Source organism: Gymnoscopelus microlampas (genome assembly GCF_963454915.1).
Source record: "Gymnoscopelus microlampas genome assembly, chromosome: 5".
NCBI classification, from domain to species: domain Eukaryota; kingdom Metazoa; phylum Chordata; class Actinopteri; order Myctophiformes; family Myctophidae; genus Gymnoscopelus; species Gymnoscopelus microlampas.
Window position 1 is genome coordinate 14,897,342 of NC_139942.1, and position 22,599 is coordinate 14,919,940.

Genomic DNA, 22,599 nt, shown 5'->3' on the forward strand with positions numbered 1-22,599 from the left:
TGAGAGAGAAATATGAAATGTAATCCATACAATCATAAATAATGTTTTCCAAAAGCTGTCAATGATTTCTTAAAGTCAGTCAGACACTTGATGACAATGATATTGCATTCTGATATATTTAGATCCCCCACCCCCCAATAGCCTATTATTTAATATTAATATAGCCTAAATAAAATAAATTGTGTAAAATACAAAAGCCAAATTGAAAACAAAACTATTATTATTATATCAAAGATCTAAAGATCAAAAGATCAAATCATAAAGAGATCAAAGATCACTAGCGGTGCATGGGGAACAAAAATGAAATGTAAAGAAAAAAATGTTAACAAGATATGTTTAACCCATTCAATCCGCATCTGTGTCATTTTAGATTTCTTTGGCTATTCACCCGTTAGGGTCCACTTGGTTCCATCTGTATACTGTCAGAGTTACACACTTGTAAGGGTCCATTTAGAACCCCTTAACGGAACCCTGAGAGTCCCTGGAATCCACCTTGAGTACCACTGAAATAAAAGATGTGCTGTCTGTGCGTGTGCGTGCGTGTGTGTGTGTCCAGCAGTGTGTACACCCAGCAGCAGTCCCAGTACTCCCAGCACCAGCAGTCCCAGCAGTCCGCATACAGCTCCCAGTCCAACCCAGCCCTGTACGCCGGAGCCAGCAGCGTCAACGCGGGGGTCGCCATGACGACCAACGGCAGCATCATGAACCAAATGTCTGCTCACATCAACCCCATGGGTTCCATGACCTCTGACCCGGTGAGAGAGTGCAAGTGGTTCTCAAATAATGTTACAAAGATATTCCAACATGTTTCTTTTGGGGTCTTTGACATGGAAAAGTTTGAGAACCACTGACATAGCAACATAAGTTTAAAAAAAAAACTGTTTAGGATTAAGAAGGCATTTTGTAGAATCGGAACCTTAGGCCTTAGTGGGTTACTACATTCCTTAATTCATTCATTCATTCATTCTGCTTTGTTGTGTTGTGTTGTGTCCACAGGGGGGCGACGGCAGTCTGATGCTGGAGCAGTTGGCAGGGATTGACACATTAACACAGGAGAATGAAGCCTCATCAGTGAGTGTTTGGCCAGGCTGATGTGTTAGTTGTTAATTCGCTTATTTTCAGTTCGTACACACAGAAAAATGAAGGTGCCTACCGTAAGCAAAACCACTAGGCACTCTGGTGGCGCAGTGGTAAGGTGCCTGCCCACACCACCGCGGAGATTGATGGTTTGAATCCACCGCGGTACATCCGGCTTTGTCGAGCATCTACTCTATATGAACACAATAGGCTCTATGCACAGCAGCCATAATGGAAAGAAATTGGGCCTCTTCCTTACTTCCTTCACAGGTTTTACCAATGATACTAATTAAGGCTCTGTTCCATTTAGTGTAGCACAGTGGACCCCCCATAGCACACCCGTAACCGTAAGGGGTCTTGTGTTTACAGTGAGCCAAAATGCACAATATCAGCACCCTGACTCTGTTTGACCGGAATGGAACAGAGCCTTCATTAGTATCATTGGTAACACCTGTGAGGGAAGTATGGAAGAGGCCCAAGTTCTTTCCAATATGGCTGCTGTGCATAGAGCCTATTGGTCCATGTTCGGGGGAGGGAAGCCGGGTAACTGCAAGTAACCCTAAGGGCTGGGGTGGCAGCTCTGTCAGATATTTTTACTTTTATTATTTATTCAAATTTTAAATATTTCCAATTTTCAGCACTTTTACTTCTACTCCATCTCACTACATCTCAGAGGCAAAAAATATATAGTTTTACTCCACTACAATTATCTGAAAACTTTAGTTTCTAGTTACTTTGTATATTTTGATTATTATTAAAAAAACATACATTACCCACTTCAGCCCTCTATACATTCCGGCCATGTGAAAATAGCAGATCTACAAGCTCACAATGGACGTTTACTTGTAACAGACTATTTCTCCATTGCAGTATTGATACTTTTACTTAAGACACTTTTACACTGCACACTGGAAGATTAAACTGATTGTGTCATTCTTTGCAGAATTTCTGCTGACCCTGGTCTTTGGGTGGGACAACGGAGGACAAGCAGCCAATGAAAAGACTGTCTCCCACACAGCTGACCAATCAAAAGGGGCCAGAGGAGGCACTGGCATCCAACGACAATACACTGGTATCAAACCCACCAGCCGATCAGGGGAATAAATACCATGTTGTGCGTGTGTGTGTGTGTGTGTGTGTGTGTGTGTGTGTGTGTGTGTGTGTGTGTGTGTGTGTGTGTGTGTGCGTGTGCGTGTGCGTGTGCGCGTGCGCATGTGTGTGTGTGTGTGTGTGTGTGTGTGTGTGAGAGACAGACAGACAGACAGACAGACGGAGACAAAGAACGTGTGCGTGCGTGTGTGCAAGCAAACAAACGATGTCACCCATGTAAGCGGTTGAGAGCAAAACACAAATGTCTCAATTTTAGTTTTTTATCTATTTCAAAGCCTGACTCAAGTATTTATAGTTTTGAAAATAAAACCTAAATACATAATAATAATGTTTTAGAAGCGCTCTTTTTACTACCCACGGAAGGAGGTCTGTATTTCCAGTGTGTTTCAGGTGGTAGGATCATGAAGGTGAATGTTTATAGATTGTACATACATAGATTTATAATGTAATAATGTAATGTTTGTGTCGCAAACCCTTTCACATTATGGCTTTGGAGCAGCTCACTAAAGCCCAATGTATCATTCATTGTACGATGGTGTCGTTTGCCAAAAAGAACATCTACAGGCTAACAAAGCGCTCGTAGATCTGTCTCCCCACACTCCCTTTTTCGTTATGCCAATTCCGAGTGGTGGTATAAGTACTCATTTTTTTTTATTTAAGTAAAAGTATCAATACTGCAATGCAGAAATACTCTGTTACAAGTAAAAGTACCATTATTCAAAATTGACTTGACTAAAAGTACAAAAGTATTCAATCATCAAAATATACTTATACGTACTAAAAGTAAAAGTACTCATTATGCACAATGTCCCATTTCACAAGTTTCCAAATGTGTGAAATCCTTTGAAAATAGCCGATCTACAAGCTCACAACGCGTCCCATTGCGACGCGTTGTGAGCTTGTAGATCGGCTATTTTCAAATAGCCAAAGTATTATAGGTCTGAACTGGTTAATGTGTGTTTTACATAGTAACTAGTAACTAAAGTTTTCAAATTATTGTAGTGGAGTAAAAGCACAATATTTGCCTCTATGATGTAGTGGAGTAGAAGTAAAAGTACTGACAATTGGAAATACTCCAGTTAAGTAAAAGTACCTCAAAATTGTACTTAAGTACTGTACTTGAGTAAATGTACTTGTTACTTTACACCACTGCCAATTCCCAATTTTCCAAGTCCCTGTCACACATACACAAGCTATACGTCCACGCTGCCTTGTGAGCTTGTATATCTGCGATTTTCAACGCACGGCACCGTCGTACAAGTAAGTATAAATTGGGCTTGAGGAAAATACTTCACCCATTTTTTGTTTTGTTTTTGTCAGCCTCAGCCATTTATTCAATATTTGCTGACTGTGCTGTAGTAGACGAACAATGCAAAACTATATACAATAATAAAATAGACTCTAGTCTAAAACAACTCTCACAGTGTAATCACTGATTGAGCCTACTGATGATCCAGAGAAGAAGAGAATGTTTTACATTTAGTATTGCTCTTATTAAGATTGATCTCCTATTAACTATAATTAGTCTAACTCCAATTAATTATTGTATTATTGGCTCAGGAATGCAACCATTTTTTTAAAATGCAATTTAAATAAATACATTCTTCATGTGGTTAGTAATTGATAGAAAATAAGTAATTCTTTGGGTGAAGTATTCCAGTGGACTGGTGAAAAAACTGATGTTGGAGTTTGCGATGAGATGGAATGTTGTGTGTGTTCATAACGTGGCGCTGCTTACAACGCCTGGTGCAGTGTCAATGTTTCATGGCCCCCTCTGCTGGTCTGGAGGCACAGAAATATGAATACGCTTTTTGTTTGTCATATATTTGAAGAAGAATGTGAAAATGTCAAACTTTGACTTCAAAGAAATACAATTGATTGAAATGGAGTCAACAAAAAAGTAGCTCAATAATGCCAGTTCTGTGACGATCATTTCCCAGAAAGTTTTAATGATGTCGGATCTTGTTTTCTTTTAATGACACGTAACCTTTTTTATTTCTTTAACAGTTCTCCTAACGATCTCTCAGGTCGAGCTACAGTTTTAGCCTTTTGAGACACTTTTGAGGGCAGTTATAGCTTTCTCCCACTGGATGTGAACTACTTAAAATCCAAAGATGTCATGACAAAACCTTTACTATAACAAAATGTAAGCCATGGAACTGCTTCTGAATGTTTAAACAGCCTTTCGGCAAGGGTCAGGGCAATCAAAGCCTTTTATGTACTGTAAAGTCATTCAAAAATATTTTAACATTTCTTTAAAAAAAAAAACAGTGCATAATTTCCTCTCTGATTTTAACTGGCATTTAAATATATAATATATAAATATTGATTTTATTTCTTAACTTATAGATTGTGTACACAGGTACCTTAAGATGCTGAAGACCTAGCATAATGCCTTAGATATGTTTGTGTGTGTGTGCGAGTGGTTTATTACTGTGAAGTTTACAGTTGTATTTTATGTATATATTAGTCTGAAATATATTGGTCCGATTAGGCTTTTTAGTTCATCTTAAGAGCCCATTCATTATTTGATGGCAGTTGATTTTATAATGGCTTTATTCCACTGTGGTACCATGTATACAAGAATGAGTACACAGTTTGAGTACTTCATGGAGACTTTGTTAATAAATAATGTACTTAACAGTACTATACAATGTTACGACAATACAATGTAAGTACAAATAATTTGTACAGTATAGTTGGTGCTGTACTGTTTGAAGGACATGAGATTTGGGGGATTTTTTAATTTCTTACTTGGTTTAACTGTGCGTAAAGTACTTTTCCCGAGTACTAATGCAGTGTGACCAACTGGAACTACAGCAGGCTAGGGGTCTTCAACAGGGGGTCCGGGACGCCTAGGGGGTCCTCAGAGTTACAACGGGTGGGGGGCGCCAAATCTTGGTGTGTTTTTTTTTTTTTGCATTAACCACTTGAACCTTAGCATCCCTTTTCTGAGGAGAACTTTGGCCAAAAAATAGCAGATCTACAAGCTCACAACTTGTAGATCGGCTATTTTTTTTGCAAAGAGGTGCAGGTGTAGAGGGAAAAAAGAGCGGACCAAGTAAACAAAAAAACCTGAAACACAATTTTATACAGTACAGAGGGGGTCCCTGCTTCATCTCTCTCTCAACTAGGGGGCCCTTGGCCTGAAAAAACGTTGAAGACCCCTACAGTATAGGCCATGGTGAGCGAGTGTCACCCATCACTTTGTTTGTGACCAGTGGGTTGTATTATAATTTGTACACTATTTTGTTTGATGTTGTCCTCAAAAGCAGGTGTTTGTAAATCAGTACAATGGTAAGCCACAGCAATATGTTTAAATCAGAGGCAAAGTGTTGTTTGAGCGGGAGAAACGGCTCAGTGTCCGCGGTTCGAGAGGTATTTATTTGTATGTGTTCGTATTGACGCTGTCGGGTGGAATCCCTGTACTTTATGTCCACAGCCGTTACTTTTCAGGAAAATAGAAAAGATAAGCTGTGTTCCAATGGATCCAATGTAGTTATTATTTAGTCACAAGCTCTTGTTAATACATCCATTGGTTAAATATTCATAAAACCACTTTCACTTTAAATAATCTTTCAAAAATAGTCGATTTACAAGTTCACGACGCATCCCCATGAGTAGTGTTGTGAGCTTGTAGATCGGCTATTATTGCTACTTTTGTGTAACACTGTTGTACGAGGAAGGAGGGCATTACTTTGCGAAAAACAAACATAGAGAGTAAAACTGTGGAGATGGTTTCTACCCGACAGCAACGCTAATATTTGACAGAGGTTTCACCAGGGGTGATACCCAGTGCGTCCAGGGTGTGTGTGTGTGTGTGTGTGTGTGGGGGGGGCATTGTATTATGCAAAAACGTTCAAAACATTCACAACTTATGCAAAATGTCTCTGACTCTAATGTCGCTTTTCCTTGCCAACGCTTATTACTAATTTATGACTCATGCCATTGTAAATAAATTATTTTTATTGACTGTAGTTGTCCTGTGCCTTTTTATTTAATCAGTGGTGGAAGAAGTACTCTGATCTTCTTTTTTTTTTTTACATAATTAAAAGTAGCAATAATCAACAAAATTGTGCAGGAGGAGCGAGATATGACTTGGATATAAATATACAGTATACTTATTGTACCAAAGTAGAAGTCCTCAAATGTTTTCAAATGTTTTCAAAAATAGCTGATCTACAAGCTTATAATGCATTACGATTTGACGTGTCGCGAGCTCGTAGATTATTGAACAGCAAAATATAGAAATAGGGCTCAAGTGGTTAATATATGTTTTGTATTAACAATCTAAATCTGAAAGTATACAGTAGCTAAAGCTGGCAAAAAAATTGCAGTGGAGTAAAAGTATACAACGTTAGCCTCTGAGCTGTTACTGGAGTAAGTATAAGTATCAAAACATGTAAATAAAGAAAAAGTACCTCAAAATTGTACTTAAGTCCAGTACTTGAGTAAACATACTTAATTACTTTCCACCCCCTGTATTTTATGATTTGGTTTCTTGTGGCGTGTTGCCATTTGGCAATACAACTGCTTATTTATTGTTAATTTATAAAATAAGCTTCCAAGCCTTGACTGTCGAGCACTGTTGAATTATATGCATATTAAATGAATGAATGCCTGTCCAATGTCCATGCATCCATATTGGGATGATTATTGACCAATTTTTATCTGATAAAAACCACATTGTACACATTGGAGTAGGAGCTATTACAACAGTCAACAACTGAAGCAACGTTGATTCATTTAACATGACATTTTTATGCAATGGTCCCAAGAGAGCCAGGAAGTAGCCTAGTGTAATTGAGGAAAGTGACTTTAAAATGTATCTCCTGTCACGGCTTAACACTGCACTACTAACTTTCCTGTTCTACCTCAGATTTGAACCCCGGTCTCTTGCACAAGAAGACAGAATTTGTTCCGAACCATAAACAGGATTGTGGCAAAGGTCGTGTCAAACCAGACACAGGATCTACTGTACATGTCTCAATAGAAGAGCAGGGAGACCAAACACAACCACCCCAATTGTACAAGTTATATTGTATTAACATAATGATAATGATAATACATTTATTTATATAGTATATTTCCAGAAAAATCCTGAAGGGGGCGTCAACAAGTGTCATTTGGTAGCGGCGGACATCTTTGAGGGGTATAAAACAGGTTGACTTAACATTGCACCCCTCAAGTATGTCTGCAGCTACTATGCCACAGTAGACGAGTCGTTGGCACGCACTATAGGGGCCCGGACTGCAAAAGCCCGGCCACCCTTTGTGATGAGCTTGGGTGTGGGTGTCTCCAGGAAGGCCTTGTCTGAGGATCTGAGGCTGCGCACAGGCTTGTAAGGTTCCAGCATGTTATAACACTGTCCATTCACAGCTTTGAAAGTCATGAGTAAAATCTTAAAATCAATTCTGAAACTAACGGGTAACCAGTGAAGAGCAGCTAAGATGGGGGTGATATGGTCACGTTTCTTAGAGTTGGTTAGCAGTCTGGCAGCTGAGTTCTGTACTAATTGGAGACGGGATATCGCTTTTTTGTAGAGGCGGGAATAAATTACAATAATCTAAACGAGAAGAAATAAAAGCGTGAATTACCTTTTCTAGATCTGCAGTTGACAGGAACCTTTTAACTCCAGCTATATTCCTTAGCTGGAAGTAGCATAGTAGCGAACAACTCGTGTTAGATTTGATTTGATTTTATTAGACGTTATACAGGAGAAAAACACATGTTACATCATGTTCATCATAGAAACGTCAAGGATACAGACACAGAAAAGTCTTGCGACTTATTTTCATTGTGGTCCTTGGTCTGAGACAAACAACACTGCAACAAAATACATACAGGTAAACAATACAATAATAAATAAAACAATCAATTGCTACACTACCTACAGCATAAATACATATAATCACATTGCTAACATAAGTGACCCTACTATTCGGCAACGTTTTCTAATAGCCATGCTTTGACCCTTGTCTTAAAAGGAGATGGCTGCTGGTGCTCTTTATGGTCAGGGGTAGCGAGTTCCAGTTAACTGCTCCTCCAAATCTAAATGAGCGTTTTCCCATTTCAGTGGTGAACTTGGGCATGGTCAGGTCTGCTATGCTGGCTCTGGTTAGGTGGGAATGGGCTTCGCTACGCTTCTGAAAAAGATTACATAGGTACACAGGGGCGCTGTTTATGTAGATGTTATGCACCAGGTTCAGCTGTAGTTGAACTGACCTGGCTGCCAGAGGGAGCCAGCCCAACTGCTGGAAATTATGTTTACCAACATGGTCCCTTGCAGACAGCCCCAAGACAAGCCTGACCAACCTATTTTGAGAAACCCGCAACTTCTCTTTTAGGGCTTTGGTTAGGCCACCGTACCATGAGCCAATGGCATAGTCGAAACAACATAAAACCAGTGAGTTTGCTAATAAGCGAAGACTGGCAGAGTCCAGAAACTGAGCTTTCCTGGCTAAGAATTTGGTTCTACCATTTATCTTACTAATGGTCTTAAGAGCCATGTTTTCACCACCCAGGCTGCGATCAAGCAGACAACCAAGGTAGCTGACCGAGGGTTTAGCCGGAAAGGACTGGCCCCCAAGAGTGATACTGGGTGAGGCCAGTTTGTGCAACCTGGGGTGAGAACCAAATAAAATATATTCAGTTTTGGCCATATGAAGGGATAATTTATTGTCTGAAAGCCAGGTCTTAATACTACTGAATTCCTTGACAAGGGTGCCATTCAACTTTTCTACATCCTCATCTGAGGCCAGGATGGCTGAATCATCCGCGTACAAGAACAAATTAACAGTACAGGCAGCTTGGAGGTCGTTTATGAAAACAACAGGGGGCCCAAAACACTCCCTTGCGGGACACCGCAGGTCATAGGCAGAGCCTTTGAGAGATGGCCTTGAAAGTCTGTGATTTGATCCCTGTCTGAAAGATACGACACGACATAAACCAATTTAAGCTAGCAGAGCTCAGGCCTAAGGCTGAAACCCAATGGTTTCAGTTACTTGGGGAATAAAAGAGAGGCCAGAATCGAAGAGCACACCCAGGTTAGGGGCCACCTCCTTCACGTTGGGGGATAGGCTACCAAGCTCTGAGGCAAATGACTATGTAGAATTTAGGGGACCAAAATCATCATTTCCGATTTTGCCTCGTTTAGTTGCAGGAAATGATTTTACATCCAGCACTTCATATCGGAGAGACATGATAAAAGACTGATTTCCCTTAACACCGGGTTGTAGTGGGATATATAGTTGCTTGTCTTCTGCGTAACAGTGAGACTATGTTATGGTTGCGAATTATATTGCCAGGGGGAGCATAAATAGAAAACAGGAGGGGACCGAGTATAGATCCCTGTGGTACACCACAGGTGAGGGGGACTGGAGAGGAAGAGGCTTCCCTGATCACCACTGAAAAGGTTCTATCCGTTAAATAGGAACGGAACCAGTTCAAGGCTGCTCCCTCAATGCCAATGCATGTTTCCAGGCGATGAATTCAAATGGAATGGTCAACTGTGTCGAAAGCGGAGCTGAGATCAAAGAGGATTCAAATTGAACAGTTGCCGGTGTCCGCAGCAAGCAATAAATCATTTGTAACCTTTAAAAGAGCTGTCTCTGTGCCATGGAATGCATGGAAATCAGACTGAAACGCCTCGAAGATGCTGTTAAATTTCATAAAATGAAGCAATTGAGTGGACACAATCTTTTCAAAAGGTTTTGATAAAAAGGAGAGTTTACAGGAGTTTGCTGCTCTACCATACAGAATGGACAAAATGTACATTTTATTCACTAAATAAAAGTTACATAATACAGCTTTAAGTGTTAGCCTACTCCAGAAATGTGATTTATACCATTTCAGTTTAGAAAGTTTTGTGGACATTCATTATATACATGTACCCTTTATATATCACATGTGACCTTAAGACATGCATAGATGAAGTGGTTCAGAGGCCACTTATTTTTTCTTTCTTTTTTTTAAGGACTCCCATAACTCTGAGAGTGTACAAATGTAAGCATGTGGGTCCATATGCTTACATTTGTACACTCCTAGAGTTACAGAGCTGAAAGGACCCATTTGGAACCCCCTCAAAGCCCCATGGGGGTCCCTGGACTCCACTTTGAGAACCACTGGAGTAGTAAAAAGGCTGGGATTCCGAGGCTACTGGAGTAGTTACTACTAGTTTGCATTTGTAGGCAGTAATGTGTGCTGCAGAACAGCAGAGGGAGTAGTTAGCCAAGAGTACCATTTAATTGCCCAAATGCTCACAGTTTATTTTTGGTGAAAATGTTCCAACCAATTAAAGACAAATGGGACACTAGCAGTGTCCATCTTTACATAATGTAAGAGCAGAGTGGACAGTAATGAATTAGGCCACATTTACTTGAGGTGGCTACCGTACAAGTCTTAAGCACATTTGTTGAGTGTGACCTACTTTACTTGAGTGTTTGTCATTTTGGAATCCTCTGACTTTCACTCCACTACATTTCAAAGACAAATATTGTACTTTTAGTTTTATCTAGTAGGCTCATGTATGTAATTACAGTGTTTCTGTGGTGCTCAAATGTAAGCAGTGGTGGCGCACCATAGCTTAAATGCATAGGGGAAACACTGCAGTGCATTATAAATTAACCACAAGTGCCCTATTTCAAATGTAGTTAAAATAGCAGATCTACAAGCTCACGACACAAGCTGCTATTTTTCACATTTCTTGGGGGGGACATTTCTGAACATGTATTTGCATTTTGGGGGAAATAGCAGGGAAATGCACATGAGTCAAGCGGAACGTGATGGATAGTGTCTGGCCCTGGGTGAGGCTGTCTGAATAAATAGTCATGACTTGGCATTAAAACACTCTGATGGTGCATCTGTCTTCTACCCACGCTCCACGGCTAAATCAACTAGCCAATTTAATTACGAATGCGTATTTAACATGAAATGTTTTTATGCAATATGTAACTCAGTTATGACATTTCCCACTATTTAAACAATAAGAAAGATTATAAATGATTAAAATACAAGGAATGTATAAACGTTTGTTTATAAAAAATAAAAATAAATGTGTGTATGAAATTTACCAGTGAGATTTTAAATAAATGTCATGGAATTATCATTGCTAAAAAAATATAATAATTATATAATAATAATAATAATAATAATAATAATAATAATAATAATAATAAAAAAACATCTTTAAGATCAATTTTGATAGAGTGGCCAGTATTCCAAACGTATGATATGATATGATATGATATGATATGATATTATTTTGTTTTATTTTATAATCTATTATCATCCAACGTCAAACATCTTGACACGTTAGCTTGGTTTGTTAAAGGTTTATCACATAGAGTTATAATATCAAGAGGGTGGACTGCCCCGCCCCCACCTATTCATTTCAATTAAAGTTGCTCACCAGCGCAAAGCACCCAGAAGTACCTCTAATTCCTGGATTGGCTCCAATATTGGGGCTAATGGAGCCTGCGCACTAGCATTTTGGACGATGGAAGCATGCGCAGTAGCGTTTCAAATGCAGAAGTGATGTAGAAGTGTTGCAATATCAGATTTCACCACCAGGCAACGGCAGCTTCAATGTTCTACCGCTGTTCTGGGGGGGCTTGGGTGTATCACGCTGTCGTATGACTGTGTCGAGTGCCGGGGGAAAAAACTGAACAGCCGATCTACAAGCTCACGGCGCGTCCCGTCGCAGATCTACGTGAACTTGAAGATCAGCTATTCTCTCAGCTGCCGGACGACGACTTCCGCCCCAGTAAAAATCGGACCAATCAGAAGGCGGCTCGAGGAAGCACCGGCTGGCGCTGGTAAACAACAACTGTTCAGATGAGAGTGTGTCGGTGCGGAGGAAGAGGACACGACCGCTGTTAGAAATTGTTTTAATTTTTTAAATAAATGAATTCATTTCAATGACCCTGGTGACATGACGGCCGGGGGCACATTGTGTCGTCGCTCTAAAATGCAAGGTGAGCTTTGAAAAAATATATTATCTTTGTTGATTTGTCCTTATTATTTTTTATTTAATTTCTTGTTTTCTATTAAAGCAGCCCCATTCAACGGGGCCAGCAGGCAGCCGCGGTGCTGCTGCTGCCGTTACACCGACATGTGTGACCTACCCCAACACGGTGACCCAACAGTAAAAAAAGAAAGAAAAAAGATTGAGTTATTTTGTTGTTGTTATTGTTTTTGTTTTTATTGTTTCTTATTTTTCATAATTTCACTTAAGTTTAATACAAAGCGCATTTTAATGTACATACTTTCAGTTGAATAGATGGATGCTATATTGCTATTGACGTTTTGAGGTTTATTGTAACCCTACTATTGATCACTAATTACCAATTTTGCACGGTACTTAAGGGACTTTTTTTATGACTGAAAATGACTTGTAATGACTTGTTATGTAGATGTGTTTCTGTGTATTTCTATCAAATACACTGACAGTAAAAACAACAACTCTGCTAGTTTACCTAAAATAATAACTTCGCCTCGGCGGGATGTAAAAAAACGAAACAACGACGCTGCTTTCTCCATTAGAATATGTATATTCCTCCTAGAATTAAACAAAGGATAAGAAAAAAAAACTCCACATAAACAGCCCTCAGCTAACGGTACAGCGACCTCTATTCGCAGAATTATACAGGTCACCGCTTTGAGCGTAACAGCGGCTAGCTTCAGACTCGTCAACACGGGGGGACCACTGCAGTGCTCTCCGCCGCGTCATGGCATGTCATCGCCTTCTTTCTTTTTTTATTCCCCGAGTCGCCAATTTAAACTGCCAGCTGTTTTTTAATAGCTTAATTGTTGCTTTTTCATCTGTTCTTTTTTAATTTGTAAATACGGGGTCACATTTTTTACTTGAATTAAGGTTTTCAATGCTTGTCTGTCGGTGAGACGGACAGCTGGGTTGGTGGTGTGGTGGACTGGTGATGTCATGACTTTTGAGGGTTGCCCTTGACTTGGAGGGGGTGATGGATGTGGGGGGGGGGGGGGCATCGTGTCATTTAAAAAAACCTTCAAAAAGAGTGTTTTTTGAATAGAGCTCAAGGCTCGTTGGGTAGGTGATTTGTGTTAAAATGAGTAATAGCTCAATATTCCCACAGTAACAATGCTGTAGAGCAGTGATTCTCAAGCGTTTTAATTTCAAAGACTCCCCCCATAACAAAGAGTGTAAGAATGGAACCAAATGTAGAGTGTAAGAATGGAACCAAATGTACCATTTGGTTCCATTCTTACACTCTTTGTTATGGACCTCCCTCAAGGGTCCACTTTGAGAACCATTGCTGCTATACATTGTGTGTTCAGTAACAGGGGTCTTTAGTTAAAAAATAAAAATAACATTTCAGATCGGGATAGAGAATCTATATCAGCACAATTTCATCCTGATTGGATGAAATTGGTGTCCCACCTGAACATTTATTATCCATTTCAAGCTGGAGAGACAAGGAGACCCCTGTTACCGAACAAACACTCTAGAGACATGATTACTATCAGAATATTCAGCTTGATATATATTCAATATAAGCTTTTTTTAGTTTTTCTTTTACCAAAAACTTTGTTTTAACCTAAATGATCACTTACCGTTGTATTATTATTATACTTTATTTAATTACATTTTGTAATTTATTGAATTATACTTAATAAAACATCGGAACACGTCAGCTACACAACTGTCGATACCGATATATCATAAAAAAAGTAAAATAATGGCCGATATGACTGGTTGTTCACACAATTCTTCCGCCACACAGTGCAACGGAAGTGTTGAAAATGCAAAGGAACTACAGCGGACGTCCGACTCCCATCCCACTCATGTTTCATCTTTTTCAATCAAATAGGCTCTATTCACAGCAGCCATATTATGAAGACATTCACAGGTGTTACCAATGATACTAATGAAGGCTCTGTTCCATTCTGGTCAAACAGAGTCAGGGTGCTGATATTGTGCATGTTGGCTCACTGGAAACACTCTGTTACACCCTCTTCCAAATGGCCCCTTACAGGTGTGTAACTCTGAGAGTGTACAAATGGAACCAAATGGACCCGTAAGGGTCCATTTGGTTCCATTTGTACACTCTCAGAGTTATGGGGGTCGTGGAAACCGCTGTGCTAGACAGAACAGAGCCTTCATTAGTATCATTGGTAACACCTGTGAAGGAAGTGATATGGCTGCTGTGCATAGAGCCTATTAGTCTAAGCATAATTATCTAGCTTGCTCCTTAGCAGAAATGGAAATTCAAAAATATATATTAAAGATATTTTAAAATATACATTTTCGAAATGGTTCCATTGCAGTTATTACTTAGTCACAAGCTCTTATTCATACTTTTAATTGGTTCCATATTTTTAAAACATGCAGAAAGCCTTGCAGAAAGCTAAAATTGCAGATCTACAAGCTCGCAACGTGGCGCATAGTGAGCTTGCAGATCTGCAATTCTTTGCTACTTTTGTGTCAGACTGTAGTATGACAAAGTTAGGGCATTCATACGAGGTTTCTGCCCTAACTGTGACAGCATGCGGACGGAAGACCTGTGTTTTGATTGTGTTTGTGTTGGCTTCATTGACAGGTATGTCAGCCATGCACCGGCTTCGCACCTTCACCCTGTTCCCCCCGAAGAGAGGCTCGCAATGTCCTATAGGAGGAAATGACGACAGCGGTCGCACGGAGGAGCAAACGCTGTGGATTCTGCTCCAGATCCTGTTGTGAAGAAGAGAGAGAGAGAGAGAGAGAGAGAGAGAGAGAGATGTTGTTGTGACCCAGCTGTGGAGGCGTCGAGTCCTCTGGGGTCCCTCGGATCAGATGGTGACAAGAACGTGAGTGTTGAGGAGAAGATAAAAAACAAAGCAAAAAGAACGCAAGCTTACTGCAGATAAGTCGACTCCGCGAAGGCCGTGTTGTTCCTTCCTTTGGAGGGGGGACTCTTTTTGGCATCAAGGACAACGTGTGAGGAGTAAATGTGTCTATCAATAATAAATTAATTGGGATAAGAGCCTCTGAACTCTTGGCTTGAGAGGTTGACTTGTTTTATTTTCACGAGCACGAAAGCGTGCCAGGGTTTCGATTCTACCCCTAAAGCGAAAACCGAACCGAGAAAAGAAAAATGGCAGACCACGAGGACACGGAACTGTCGGAGTCCCTGCGGAAGGAGGACGACTGCTCCGGCGAGTTCGAGGAGCCGCCGGGCCCCAACAACAACTACAAATCCAAGAGCCTGCCCGTGCTGACCGAGGCGCCCCGTCAGGAGGAGACGCCGCTGAAGGCCGGCTCGGTGCGCGTGTCCGTCACCGCCGAGGAGGAGGAGAGCGCCGAGTTCATCCGGCAGCAGCCGCCGAGCCGGACGGAGTCGCTGGAGGCGCCCGCGTCGTTGTTGTCGTTGTCGGCGGCGTCGGCGCCCGCCCGAACGAACTTTGCGCCGAAGTCGGGCAAGTCGGCGCTGAACAGGCCGAGCTCCGCGGGGTACGCAGCGGCCGCCGCCGCCGCCGACGGCGGCTCGGAGACTCACGGGGGGAAGAGCGTGGTGCGGCGGAAATCGGCCACCGTGGGGTTCTTCGCCGCCCGCTTGGCGCAGCTCCGCCTGCCCAGCAGGAAGTATCTGGCCGTCTTCCTGCAGGACTCGCGCTGCTTCCTGTTCTGCATGTGCTACCTGACCTTCATCCAGGTAGGTCCTTGTTTTTTTCTCCACCCGCACAGTCTTAAGAATGTGATATAGAACAGCGGTTCTCAAACCTTTTCTTGTCAAGGACCCCCAAATTGACACTTTATTTTGCCCACGGCGGACCCCCATTTGAAAAGATATGCCAGGGACCCCCATAAGAGAAGTCTTTTTACGGCTCTAGCAGTGATTTTGAACCATTTTAATTTCAAGGACCCTCAGTTTGACATGCATTAGATTACGGACCCCCATTTTAATGGCGTTTCTATCTCTGGGACCCCAATTTATATAGTAAAATCAATGTTAATTTAACTCTGAGAGTGTACAAATGGAACCAAATGGACCCTAACGGGTCCATTTGGTTCCATTTGTACACTCTCAGAGTTACAGACCCATAAGGGTCAATTTGGTTCCTAACTATCTGTCATTTAGCTGGGGACCCCCTGGAACTCCCTCAAGGACCCCTGGGGGTCCCCAGACCCCACTTTGAGAACCAATGATTTAGAACAGTACTGTCCGGGGAACACCAGGGGTCCTTGATCCTTGATGGGGTTCCAGGGGGTCCCCTGCTAAATTAGTTAATGTAGCACCGCAATCAGTTTAACCACTTGAATACATTGGCTATTTGAAAATATATAGCCGATCGACTATTTTCAAAAAATCTCTGATGGTGGTCCGCGGCCAAATTCACATTCATTTTGGGGGTCCTTGGCATGAGAACATTTGAGAACCACTGATTTAGATGCATTTAGGTTAGACAGAAGCTGCTATGTTCATTGTTCACCTGGTATTCAAGTATGTGCAGAATGTTCTCTCTGCACTCTATTCATGTGATCATTTACCTTGTCTATTGACTAGAGTTCAATAAACACTTGTAAGTCGCTCTGGATAAGAATGTCGGCTAAATGCCTTAAATTGTATATTGTAAATCGACCCTAACCACCCCCCTCACTCCTCATTCGAGCTGCTACCATCAGGAGGCTTAAAGGGATAGTTCACCCCCAAAATGACTTTTTTTCTCTCGATTAGTCACCCCATGGAGACTTGAATTCATGGATATTTTTTTGTTTCGTTTTTGTCGCATTCCTGAGCCAATAATTTGATGACCAGCAGCGGTTCCTTTTTTGTATCTCCTACCGGAACCGCTGCCTACCGTTCCGCTGGTCATCAAATTATTGGCCTAGGAATGTGACAAAAACTAAATAATATCCATGAATTCAAGTCTCCATGGGGTGACTGATCGATAGAAGAAAAGTACTTTTTTGGGGTGAACTATCCCTTTAAGCCCAGTCCACAACAAGGATCTGCAACCAGTCAATTCAGACCGCTGCAACTGGTTGCATTGTGAATCAAATAAATTTGTGCCCTCTGCTGTGGATATTTTAAACAAGAACGTTATAAAATAAGGTTTATGCCACCCCTCTCAACCAGGATGAAAATGCCTTCCGCTCAGACCATCCCGCATCGTAATAATCTATTGGATCAGAATATTAGCCGGATCACATTAACTCTGATATTCCACTTCTATAGAATGACGGCTCAATCAGAATAAAACTTCCTCGTGTAAACACTTATTGCAATCGTTTCTCCCTGGTTGGTTGGTAACCACTTTAGTGCATGTCAAAAGTCATGTTCCGATGAAATGCTTAAAAAGGCATGTAAATGAGGATTACTTTTATTTAGCGTCCATGTAAACCGTTTTTGGAGTCTCTGTCCATGTAAACGCAGTCACTGTTGCTGTTCTTATGGGAATGTAGATTATGAGTTTTGAATGTTAATGCATTTTATGTATTACCGGTAGTTGTGTTTTTACTCTCTGTTGTATACAGCATTGGTTCTCAAAGTGGGGTCCGGGGACCCCCAGGGATCAGGGCCCCAGCTACATTTGTTACTATAGAGTCACAATCATTTTAACCACTTTAACCATCATGTTATACTTTGGCTATTCAAAAATAGCAGATCTACAAGCTCATAGCGCGTCACTTCGTGCCGCGCTATGAGCTTGTAGATGTGCTATTTTTGAAAAATCGTGATTTATTTATTTTAAGCGAACATTTTTAACTCAAATCTTCTGTTCTGGGGGTCCCAGGCAGAAAACATCTTCAGATGGGGGGTCCGCCGACAAATATATGTCAAGCATGAAAAACTTTGAGAACTACTGGTATACAAGTATGCCAGAGTGCAAATTTCCATTTAACCCATTAAGACCTGAGGCGATTCTTAAAAATGTTTTCTAAATCCTAACAGTTTTTTGAAAAAAAAAAAAAAGTTGAAGAATTTTTCTAAAATAGCAGATCTACAAGCTCATAGCGCGGCACTCGCTATGAGCTTGTAGATCTGCTATTTTTGAATAGCCAAAGAAATCTAAAAGTGACACAGATGCGTTCCAGGTCTTAAGGTAAATCTTAATGGATAATAAAGCATATATATTTTTTAAAATCTTTCCCACCCAGTCTCTGATGGTGTCGGGCTACCTGAGCAGCGTCATCACCACCATAGAGAAGCGCTACAGCCTGCGCAGCTCCGAGTCGGGCCTCCTGGTCAGCTGCTTCGACATCGGCAGCCTGCTGGTGGTCGTCTTCATCAGCTACTTCGGCGGGCGGGGCCAGCGGCCGCGCTGGCTGGCGGTGGGCGGGGTCCTGATCGCCGTGGGCGCCGCCCTCTTCTCGCTGCCGCACTTCATCTCGCCGCCGTACCAGATCAAGGAGCTCAACTCGTCTCTGGGCAACGAGGGTCTGTGTGACTGACTGTCCATTGTTTTCTGTCCATTTCCTTTTTTTAATAGTTGAATAATCAAGATAACCTTTTTTGGGGGGATATTTTATATTTATATTCTTTATATATCAGCGAATATATATATATATATATATATATATATATATATATATATATATATATATATATATATATATATATATATATATATATTAGCATACATTTTAGCATCGTTTTATACTTTGCCGCACAGCGGTTTCATGAAAAAATGTTAAAATAGCAGATCTACAAGCTCACAATGTGCCATGAGGCGACACATTATGAGAGCAGTTATTTTATCAATTTGTATCTGTTATTTAATCATGTTTTTGATTTAATTGAATCTATTTATTTCTATCTGTGTTTTTATTTCTGAACACTTTCTGAAGCTTTTTGCCTATAATGACATGGCCAAAATAGCGATTGATTATTTATCGATTATCTTATCAAACTATTGATTACCGATAAATAGGGGTGTGGCGATATATCGTCCCACGATATATCGCGATACGTTTACGTGACGATATGTATCGTTTCGGGGGAAAAAATATTGTTTTGGAAAAAAAAATATCGCTTTGGAATTTTTTTTTAATTTTTTTTTTTACAATCATTATAATCAGGCATGCAAACAGCCCCGAGGTGAAAAGGGTGACAACATGTTGTTGTTTTTTTCGGGTCAGGTGTCACACTATTGCCCTATTTGGATTGAAAACGGCTATTGTAGCTGAAAAGCTACAAGTTTGCATGTCTGAATAATGCAAAAACAGAATTATTTGTTTGCATTTACTTTTTTCCTCCCCCATATATTTTCATAATAAAAAAAGTGCGTATCGTATCGAATCGATATCGTATCGAAGTTGTGAGACAAATATCGTATCGTATCGTTTGGTGAAATTAGTGTATCGGCACACCCCTACCGATAAACTGATCGGTTTCCTTCCTTTGCAGGACTGTGCGTGAACAGCAACGCGAACGGCAACGTGAACAGCAGTGGGCGGGACCGCGTGGACGTGGCGTCCTGCCCCCGGGACCAGGAGGGCAACGAGCACAACCTCTACGTGGCGCTGTTTGTCGTCGCCCAGATCCTGGTGGGCATGGGCTCCACCCCCATCTACACCCTGGGACCCACCTACCTGGACGACAACGTCAAGAAAGAGAACGCATCGCTGTATTTAGGTAAGTGGCGTGTGTGTGTGTGTGTGTGTGTGTGTGTGTGTGTGTGTGTGTGTGTGTGTGTGTGTGTGTGTGTGTGTGTGTGTGTGTGTGCGTGTTAGGGCTGTCACGATTACAAATTTAAGTTGACGATTAATTGTCACTCAAATAATTGCGATTAACGATTTTAATTGTGTGTTTGGTGTTGAACAAAAAAATCCACAGGACAGATATGACGAATAACTTAAATACACAAAGAAATGATTGACATATTTCATAATTATATACATGTAAAAATGAGCAGAAAGAAATTATTGACACATTTAATAATTTTACACATGTAAAAAAAAAGCAAAGTGACGCATTGTAAGCTTGTAGATCTGCTATTTCTTTATTCGTTATATTTGAAAATGTGAAAAATGTTCAACATGGAAACGACTATGACGATTATGCAAAAATCGTAATAATCGCGATTATCTCAACTAATTGCAATTAGACGATTACGTAATAATTGGGACAGGCCTAGTGTGTGTTTGTGTGAACGGTGTGAGAGGTTATCTTCATGGCCAGGTGGCAGGTTGTATGCCTCTCATCCTCCTGCTATCTTTCTCTGATACACTTGGTAGCTGCCAGACGTTTGTTGCTGATGTGTTGGTCCTGTTTGATGTTCAGTACCACACGTAGCATTCTGGTGTAGCACCCACCCATCCATCCAAGGACTTCTGTAGGGCCTGTGTCAGTGTCCAGCACTCACAGCTGTAAGGGAGAACGGCCTCCACGGACTCCACAGTAGCAGAAAAGAAACTGATCTCGATGTGGTCCCTTTTAGACCAGGAACGCATCTGTGTCATTTTTAGATTTCTTTGGTTATTCAAAAATAGCAGATATATATCGCGGCACTCTGTGCCACGCTATGAGCTTGTATGTCTCTTGAATAGCCCGAAGAAATCTAAAATGACACCGGTGCTTTCCTGGTCTTAATGGGTTAAAGGTCCTGAACACATGGCATTAATATTGGTTACTATCGCTAGTATCGCACCACCTCGCCAAGTTCCTCACCACTGCATCATGTACCTCTGTGTGCTCATCTGTGACGCAGCTGGACGATCGCGGTGTCGTCAGAGAGCGTCTGGAGGTGACATGTCTCCGTGTTTACGCGGAGGTCGGAGGTGTAGAGGGTGACGAGGAAGGAAGGGTGATATGAACACAGTCTGAGTAGCTGTCTCGTAAGCACAGAAGGGGACAGTCTGTCGAAGTGACCTTGGGATGACATCGAAGCAGTTTGCATGCGTCTCATGGAGTGTGTGTGTGTGATATTGAATGCTCCTAAAGAAGATGTTAAGATGTTCTTTGGAACGTCACCTTAACCGCATAACAACATAAGCCCTAATGCACTGGTTTTCAACGTCTGGTCCGGGGACCAACCGGGGTCCAACTGGACCCTTGACGGGTCTGTAACTCTGACAGGGTGCAAATGGAACCAAATGGACCCTCACGGGTCCATTTGGTTCCATTTGTACACTGTCAGAGTTATATTAAAACTTGAGGATGTTGCAGGGTAGATTGAGGTCCCAGGCATAAAACATTTGTGTGAAAAGGGAGTCCGGGGTCTAATGCGATACTGGGGGTCCTTGGACTTAAAGGGTACGTGAATTTTTTTGGTTAAAACAAAAACTTTTTTTTGTTAAATGTTTAAAGCTCTATACTCCAACTCTTTAATAAACAGAAAGTACATTTTAAGTTCGGGTAACCATTTATCAGCTTCAATTTTATAGTGTTCCAGTTTCAGTTCAGTCTGCTAATTCTTTTTGGGTCATCACTTCCAATTTCACTTAGAATCGGTATCCTGTGTGACTTCTCTCTCTTGATTGGATAAAATTGGTATCCTGGCCTGAAAATGCATTTTCTGTTTATGAGCTGGAGAGACATAGAGACTCCCATAACTTACTGAAGAAATACTCTATAGCAATGAATTACCATCCTAATAATATATAGAGCTATTTAACACTTATTTTAACAACAAATATCACTTTCCCTACGCTTTTAAGGGAGTCCTTGACATATAAAAGGTTGAGAATAACTGTTATAATGAACACCTATCTGTTCTTTTGTAACCTCGCGTCACCAGACTTTCCACCTCGGAGTAAAGCCTGGTATTCGTTCTAAAACTAGCTGTGCGATACGGTTTAGAAAAATAATACAAAAATAATCGTGGTTTTGGTGGTTGGCGTCGCATTGTTTTTGTTCCCCACACATAACAAAACATAAAAACTAGGGGAATCATTTTGGAGATGCACGGTGCCGGTGGTTCCGGCCACCTGATGACGTAACGTTCCGACCCGAACAGACCCTGAGACAATAATTAGACTACCGGCAGAAAGATAATGTATCCGGTAGGAGACTCAAAGTCTTTGAGTCTCCTACCGGAGAGACCGCCGGTCATCAAATTATTGTCTCAGGAATGCGACAAAAACTAAAAAATCTCCATGATTTCGATGCTTCATGGGGTGTGTAATTGATAGAAAATAAGTCATTTTTTGGGTGAACTACTCCTTTACCTGTCCAACTCGCTGTCTGGAGTCCCCTGAGCCTCACATGTCACAGCTGACCAACAAGCAGCTCGTTATGAAATGCCTCGTTATTATGAAACGCTCGACCCAGAAAGCTCCAAATCGACTGCTTAACCTTTGACCCCCCCCGCTCCAGCATTCCCTGCATTTGTTCACATGGTGCTCTATAACATTGGTTCTCAAAGTGGGGTCCGGGGACCCCCAGGGGACCTTGGGGCGATATCAGGGGGTCCCCAGCGAAATTGTTTAATAAAGCGTCACAATTTAACTCCTTTATC

The 22,599-nt window shown here is 41.3% G+C and overlaps 2 protein-coding genes across 4 annotated transcripts in view; both read left to right on the top strand.

The window, feature by feature from the left end:
- The window catches only part of LOC311046216 (nuclear receptor coactivator 2-like), an 86,375-nt gene extending 83,383 nt beyond the window's left edge, over nt 1-2,992 (top strand). Inside the window, exons 22-24 of one of the 2 annotated variants that reach the window (XM_084058399.1) lie at nt 557-755; nt 997-1,071; nt 2,021-2,992. In XM_084058399.1, coding sequence (XP_083914525.1) covers nt 557-755; nt 997-1,071; nt 2,021-2,032 — 286 coding nt within the window. In that variant the 3' untranslated portion in view covers nt 2,033-2,992. The remainder of the gene's footprint in view (nt 1-556; nt 756-996; nt 1,072-2,020) is intronic. The other variant, XM_084058400.1, reaches the window with a different exon arrangement.
- A 9,039-nt stretch (nt 2,993-12,031) lies between these two features.
- The window catches only part of LOC311046221 (solute carrier organic anion transporter family member 5A1-like), a 49,145-nt gene continuing 38,577 nt past the window's right edge, over nt 12,032-22,599 (top strand). The window contains exons 1-4 of one of the 2 annotated variants that reach the window (XM_084058418.1): nt 12,032-12,161; nt 14,760-15,851; nt 18,299-18,582; nt 19,564-19,775. In XM_084058418.1, coding sequence (XP_083914544.1) covers nt 15,294-15,851; nt 18,299-18,582; nt 19,564-19,775 — 1,054 coding nt within the window. In that variant the 5' untranslated portion in view covers nt 12,032-12,161; nt 14,760-15,293. Of the gene's footprint in view, nt 12,162-14,759; nt 15,852-18,298; nt 18,583-19,547; nt 19,776-22,599 lie in introns of both variants that reach the window. The other variant, XM_084058417.1, reaches the window with a different exon arrangement.